Source organism: Limulus polyphemus, unplaced genomic scaffold (genome assembly GCF_000517525.1).
Source record: "Limulus polyphemus unplaced genomic scaffold, Limulus_polyphemus-2.1.2 Scaffold10884, whole genome shotgun sequence".
NCBI lineage: Eukaryota > Metazoa > Arthropoda > Merostomata > Xiphosura > Limulidae > Limulus > Limulus polyphemus.
In genome coordinates, this window is record NW_013676494.1 from 7853 (window position 1) to 15951 (window position 8099).

The 8099-nt window shown below is 34.8% G+C and overlaps 1 protein-coding gene across 1 annotated transcript in view; it reads left to right on the top strand.

Moving 5' to 3' along the window:
• LOC106476556 (nephrin-like) overlaps window positions 1–7088 on the top strand; it is a gene marked incomplete at its 3' end in the record, with an annotated part of 14654 nt that extends 7566 nt beyond the window's left edge. Inside the window, exons 4-8 of the mRNA XM_013937205.2 lie at window positions 430–717; window positions 1417–1719; window positions 5572–5691; window positions 5851–5884; window positions 6972–7088. Coding sequence (XP_013792659.2) covers window positions 430–717; window positions 1417–1719; window positions 5572–5691; window positions 5851–5884; window positions 6972–7088 — 862 coding nt within the window. The remainder of the gene's footprint in view (window positions 1–429; window positions 718–1416; window positions 1720–5571; window positions 5692–5850; window positions 5885–6971) is intronic.
• Between the last annotated feature and the right edge of the window lie 1011 nt (window positions 7089–8099).

The following is an 8099-nucleotide window of genomic DNA, read 5'->3' on the forward strand; positions in this document are numbered from 1 at the left end:
CAAAACATAATATTCTATACAAGTTCCAGTATATGTGGGCCTTCAAAACATAATATTCTATACAAGTTCCAGTATATGTGGGCCTTCAAAAACATAATATTCTATACAAGTTCCAGTATATGCGGGTCTTCAAAAACATAATATTCTATATAAGTTCCAGTATATGCGGGCCTTCAAAAACATAATATTCTATATGAGTTCCAGTATATGCGGGCCTTCAAACATATAATATTCTATATGAGTTCCAGTATATGCGAGAGTTAAAAAACTTTGAACTTTGTAGCCAAACTGTCCATATGATCCCCAGGTTTAGTTTTGTAAGAATAATCAGAACCAATGTCATCATTATTCACATGTATTATAGTGTTCAAAAACTGACCATTTAGGTTTTTTTTAGGATGGTTTATTGTAAGTTCTAACTCTTCATAGATGCCCCTATTTGCAAACCTGGTCAGAAAACTCTCTACGGAGCGACGATGCACGATGGGGTCAAAGTGCGTTGCGAGGTGGAAGCTGACCCCGCGTCGGTGACCTTCAAGTGGACATTTAATAATTCTGAGGAACAGTCCAACATCAATGATTTTGAGAGAAGCGGGACGATCAGCTTTACTACCTTTACTCCAAGAACAGAGCACGATTATGGAACTTTGCTGTGTTGGGCTCGCAACAGTGTTGGTACACAACGCCACCCGTGTCTGTTTCTGGTAATTCCCGCAGGTACGTCACGAAGGTTGCTGGATGTGTAAGTTTACGAGAAGCTTGTAGGAGCTAAATTAGTAATATTACCCTAAACTAAAGAGTGTAACCGGTTTACATCTTATTTACTATTTGAGAGTAAGGGCGCTTGTATGAAACTTCATGGTTAAGGTTTTCCCACAGTGCTAACCATTACTGATTTACATCACTAGATGGCAGCAGTGCATGAGTATTTTATGATGCTATTGTCTGTAGCAGGAAGTTCCCAAGTAACCTACCTTGTTCTGAGGGTTCATACAATTTGTATACCTAATACTTGGGAATGCGTGTTTATGTTATATCTTTGTATACTGAAAATTGTGTAATATGTCACCTCTTTAGTTGTAGAATGTACATATGTTTTTATTTGTTTAATTTACAATTATTTATACCTCTAGTGGCTCAAAGGTAAGTCTGTAGGCTTATAACGCAAACATATTGGTTTTGATACTCCTGGTGGGCATAACACAGATAACTCATTGTGCTTAATAATAAACAAACACTTGTGTATATAATTCAACTACTGTGGACATGTCAGAAAAAAAAGGAATATACATTACAGCTAAAGTGATACATTTTTGCACTTAAGACCTAAAACTTATTTAATGATTTTAAACTGAGTACAAATACAACGTTAGTAGACACAAGGTGATAAGACCAGTCTGTTTTACTTCACTCAAGGCGTTCCGGATCCACTTCACAACTGTTCCGTTCTCAACAAAACTGACCACAGTTTCCGGGTGGAATGCGAGGCGGGTTACGATGGGGGGCTAAGACAACAGTTTGTAATGGAAGCTTATGATACTCCTCGCCGACGGTTGAGAGAAAATATCACTTCCTCTTTTCCGTCATTTCTCGTCCGTAGTCTCCCCGAGTCGTCGAGCTACGTGGTGTTGGTTTACGCCGTCAACGTCAGAGGTGCAAGTAAGACCCGAGTCCTGAAAGTCACAACTTTAGCCAGTCCCGAGTCTCTGGCTCACAACGGTAGGATTTAATCGGACGTCACTTTTATAAAAGAAGCACGTATAAGATGTAATGAATTTAATCATCAGTGTCATCTTAAGATGATATGATTTAGTCAGACTTCACTTTTCTAAACTAACCATGTGTAAAATGCAATGAGGTTAGTCTTCAATTTCTGGTTAACACGATATGATTTAGTCAGACCACACTTTTCTAAACAAACCATGTGTAAAATGCAATGAGGTTAGTCTTCAATTTATGATTTAGTCAGACTTCACTTTTCTAAATTAAGCATTATAAAATCTTATGAAGCCATTGCTGAGTCTCTGTAATGAAGTTAATTCTTAGTCTCTGGTTAGAACGGTGTGATTTAATCAGACTTCACTTGTTTAAACAAAGAATGAGTCAAATGTAACGAAGTGAGTCTTGTGTATAGCACTAAGTTAAATAACCTTATCAGGTGAAATATCAAACTTAGGATAAACAAGGAGCAAATTAACCATTGATCAAAACACATTATAAATACTGTTGTAAAATGATTAGAAGTGCAAGCTTTCTCGTGGGAAATAAATCAGGTCTATTGTAAGGTGTTCAATGAAAGTTGGGGTTTTCGACGTTATTCAATTAAAAATATATAAAACCATATACAAGCTCTCTATTGTTTAAATATCTTCAGTAGTTCTTATAATACTTTTATTAATTATATAATTCTCTGCTAGTCAACAACATGTCACGTGACTGAGTAAACGCAGCTTAGCTAGCTCAAACGTTCTCAGAGGGAGGACAAACAAATCTGGAACTGATGACCAGAGGGAAGGCAACCAAATCTTGAACTGATGAATAGAGGGAGGATTAATAACCTTGAATAGCTGACCAGAGGGAAGACAAACAAATCTGGAACTACTGAATAGAAGAAGGATTGATAAACTTGAATAGCTGACCAGAGGGAAGACAAACAAATCTGGAACTGATGAATAGAGGGAGGATTAATAAACTTGAATAGCTGACCAGAGGGAAGACAACCAAATTTGGAACTGGTGAATAGAGGGAGGATTAATAACCTTGAATAGCTGACCAGAGGGAAGACAACCAAATCTCGAACTGATGAATAGAGGGAGGATTAATAACCTTGAATAGCTGACCAGAGGGAAGACAACCAAATCTCGAACTGATGAATAGAGGGAGGATTAATAACCTTGAATAGCTGACCAGAGGGAAGACAACAAAATCTGGAACAGTTAATAAGAGGGAAGACAGCCCAAGAGTTAGTGGTGGGAGATGTTAACCAACTGCTCTTCTATCACTTCAGAATTAGGGACAACTAGTGCAGATAACCCTCGAGTAGCTTTGCACGAAATTAAAAAACAACAACAAGCAAAAGTAGAATTGACTGGTACAACTATAACGCTCTCTTGAGGGTGGGGTAATATCTCGTCTCGAGATTTGGACTTTCTGATAGGCAGCCTGTAAAACATTTGAATTATTATGTTATTGCAATCAACCATTATATACGAGTTGAAACTAAACATACAGCAGTCAAGAAAAGATGATTTGGAAGGGTTTGTGAAATAATTTAAATCAAACAGAACATTAAAGCTTAGTCTAGTATTTGTAAACTATATAAAACTAGCAACAATTCGATGGTAATTTCCATAAAAACTGCGATGAATAAATATAAAATGTGATGTGCTGTCAACCTAATCCCTTGTATCATATGCAATATAATTGTGTAGTGGGCCGTTTACTACAGTCTATTTTCATTCCGTGTGTTATTTCAATAACGAAAATTATACTGCGTTTGTTTTTAAGCATGGGAGTCTGATTGCAATGCATTGTTGGAAACATTGTTTGGGTTTCCATGAAATTGGTTCATCCAGCACAATAGAGCGCTCAGGTTCGCTAAGTAGTCGCGGCGATGTTTTCCGCAGGATGACACCATTCCTTGTCATTTTACTGAGCGCAAGAAAAGACCGCTACGGAAGTTAGGAAGTGCCGAGGAGGATATATTCAACTGAATTAAAATCAATTTATTCAATGTGATAGAATATAATCTTGCATGTAAATAATACCAACATGAAAAAAAAAAAATATGTATACACACATATATATATAAACCAAAGAACAACAAATATTTACTCAAACACGTTCCTCTCTTTATGCATTTCTTCGAAATATTTCTTTCAGTCATTCTGTAGAGGAAGTTCTATTTTTTTCGTGACATTCCCTCACAAGAAGAAACGTTTTTTTAATACATTTTTTTCTCTGATTAACCGTTCAGCACAAACTAAGACTCACGGATCGATAGGAACTGCAAAAAATTAATAATTTTCCTGCAACTTACACTCGGAAAAAAAAGCTTTTTTTTTTTTTCGTTCGACTAGCCGTTCAGGAAATACGGAGTATAAAACACCAGACAGAAATTTGGATATTATATATATATATACATAGATAAGAAGTTTAACTTTAAACTTAAAAAACAGATACAACAGGAAGCGTAAATTGTAAAAGTATTAAATGCTGATAAACCAAAACACATAATTTATTCCTCATCGCTGTATTTTTAATTTGTTAATTTAATCGTCTAGTTTACTTGCATTAACTGTTACTAGGTAAGCATCTAACAAATAAATATCCTGCAGCTTGCTCACAAATAAACGATTCTTTAATCACCATGACGACAAGAGTTGTTGTTAGCTAGAGGGCGTATTTTAAGTATGGTGCTTTTGTGAGACCCGAAAGTTGTAGATTTGGACTTTTTTGGTTTCATTCCGATGTTTTACAGGAGTTTTTTCTTTTTGACTAACATAACGTGGGTAGTAATGTATCCAATAGAGTGTAGGAAAGTAAGGATTTATTTAGATTATCATTATAAGTAGTTGAGGATTTATTTTACAAAACAATACCACTATAAGTAGTTGAGGATTCTTCTACAAAACACAATACCACTATAAGTAGTTGAGGATTCTACTACAAAATATAATATTGCTATAAGAATTGAGGATTCTACTACAAAACACAATACCACTATAAGTAGTTGAGGATTATTCTACAAAACACAATACCACTATAAGTAGTTGAGGATTATTTTACAAAATACAATGTTGCTATAAGTATTGAGGATTCTTCTACAAAACACAATACCACTATAAGTAGTTGAGGATTATTCTACAAAACACAATACCACTATAAGTAGTTGAGGATTATTTTACAAAATACAATGTTGCTATAAGTATTGAGGATTCTTCTACAAAACACAATACCACTATAAGTAGTTGAGGATTATTTTACAAAACACAATACCACTATAAGTAGTTGAGGATTATTTTACAAATATACAATCTTGCTATAAGTAGTTGAGGATTCTTCTACAAAATCCTCTTAACCGAAGCTTCCCAGTACCTCAGCAGTAAGTCTAAAAACCAGATTTAAATATTTGTGGTCGGCACACATATCTCATTGTGTAGCTTTGTAATAAACAAAATTGTATGAAATATCATTATCAATAGTGTAGGCTTATTCTACACGCCCTTATATTTATGAAAGATTTATAAATTATAGTATCAGTAGTGCAAGTGTGTTTAGTGTTTTATGTTGCTGATTCTTGGAGTTCACACAGACACAATCTTTGTGTGATATCTTAAAAAAAATTAACCCATAAATGATCTGATGGTAGAAAGATCGTGAAAATAAGGTTATTTTTACATTATTATATAGCATTAGCGTGTCAATTTTTCCAGTCTTTAATAAAATTCTGGTTAACTCGTAACAGTTGTTCTATTTTTTACAAAACTTATTGAGGTGGTTTTCAATTAACATTTGAGTCTAAACACACAATTATTGAGTCATAACACCTCCATTATAATTCTCTTTTAGTAAATAATCAGTGGAGAACAGCTGTTGGCTCAGTGTTGATCATCCTGGTTTCTGTTGCTGCTGGAGTCATAACAGTTGGTATAGCAACTATACTCGTTATAAAGTACAGAAAAAAGAAAGGTAATACATACTGAATTCTTTTTAAAAAATACTGTTTATTTTATATCGTTTCTTGCACGTTTAGTTGATTTCGTAAGTGCTCTATTCATAAGAACTATACGTTCTTTTATTAAGAACAAAATGACAAGTATATTTTATATACTTATCACCCTTTTGTAGGCCAAGAAAACAGAAGTGGGGAAAATGAAGAGGAGTAAGTAATGTTAAACTTTTTTTTTTATCAATTCCTTTCTTTAAAAAAATTAATACCATAAGGAAATCTTCACTTCATTAGTCACTCGTGATTATACTTAGTTAAAACAATAGTAAAAATCTCATGTATGAACAAATACTCTTCTAAGTTAACCTGTTAATGGTTAAAGATGTAAAAGGCTCCACCATTGAAAGAGGAAATATATGGTTAATTTTTTCTTTTTCCCAAATAAACAAGAGAGAGCTCAAACTTTGCTTCTTTCAGGAGAATCGTTTATCCTATGACAGCGTGCTGCTAGTTACAGCCGATTGGTGATGGCCATCCTTTAATTTTAATCCCAAACTCAGATTTCGTAGAATCAACCTGTCTCAAAGAGTCACACCTGGTAAAAAGAGACAATAACAAGTTTGTCCCGAACTTCTGTAGGACATTCTTATGATCGATGGTCAGATAACACTGTGAGGAACCCAATCTCATCTCTCGAGTAGCTCATGTCATATACTGGGTTAAAATGTTGGACTGTAAAAAAGTCATGGAGGTGTTTTGTATGACAAAAATCAAGATCTCTTGCTGGCAAATGCAGAATGTATATTTTTGTTGTTGTTCAGGAAAGACTATGATAGCCTTAACAGTATGGCCTAGGGCATTATCCTACATGAAAACACAGAACTGAATCATTACTAAAACATTAACAGTATGGCCTGGGGCATTATCCTACATGAAAACACAGAACTGAATCATTACTAAAACATTAACAGTATGGCCTGGGGCATTATCCTACATGAAAACACAGAACTGAATCATTACTAAAACATTAACAGTATGGCCTGGGGCATTATCCTGCATGAAATGAACCATGACTGAAACATTACAACAATGTTAAATATTGATTAACACAACATGACAGGCTTGTCAGCAAGGGTGCATCATGATCTGAATATATGAAAACCCAAACTTTTTTATTGATACAAGTTGTTTTATGGAGATGCTGTTCACTGCTTTGTTTTGTGTAATAATTAACTTAACATATATTCTGGCACTCGATGAAGTAACAGAAAGTTATCTGTACTTTTATCTCCATTTACAGAGAAAAGCCGCACGAAAACAAAAATGATTCTCCATCTTGCCTAAATGTGGGACCACCGGACGAAAAGTGTCCAGATCTAATACCAGGTAGGTTCTCATCGGTAACTCCACTGAGGAGGTAAAGAATAAGACACGAATGTTTCCACTAACTGTATTACAGCACATTATCAGGAACAGTGACAAATAGATGTACGGATAAAACGGTAGGTTGGAAACGATACGATAAACTGAGCTATTGCTAGGTCTGACCACAAAGTAACACACTATAGTTGCTATAGTGACAGTATGGTTGTTGTAGTGCTGAAGAAATTAGTTTATTCCATGAGTGAACTGTGAGTTAAGATGTTTGGCATATATTTAAAATGAGACCAATCCAAGATGTGATCATGACCTAAGTCATTTGATGTAGCAGAAACAAAAGTGAAATCCTTGCAAAATTGAACATAAAAAAAAATGAAATCCTTGCAAAATTGAACATGAAAAAAAAATGAAATCCTTGCAAAATTGAACATGAAAAAAAAAACCATCAGTCAAAACTAATGTCAGATAAAGTACCAAGGCAAGTTTAAAAATTCAAAGGTCAAACAAGATTCAGCGTCCAAAACGGTATACTCAACTGGGAATTTGAGGGTCCATACTTTGTCTCCCATTGTTGCAAAGTGCTAAGCACTTTGGGGTGATTGGTGCATTATAAGAATGACCATCAAATCCCACTATTTGATTAGAGTAGTCTTCCTTCTAGTTTATCAGTTTAAAATTAGGGGTAGCTAGGATAGTAGATCTTGCGTAGATTTATGCAAATATTGGAGATAATCAAACAATGTTGGCCCTCCTTACAGATGAATCAAAATTATTTGTGAACAATCAACAATAGTTTGTTTGATGGCAGAGGGGAGAATGGTATCATGGTTGATGTACAACATCTTCAGTACAGAATAAATGTGAGCTGCATCTCAGCCACTATGTTGGCAATCTAAACAAAGTTGATTCTATTCTGGATGCTGATAAAAAAACATGCATAAACTGTAGTGAAGTGATACCTGGAGGTATGATTAAACACTGGATATTAATATTTTAAGGCTGTAGGGCCTTGTATGAAAACTAAGAAGGTCAAAGAGCAGCCAATCAA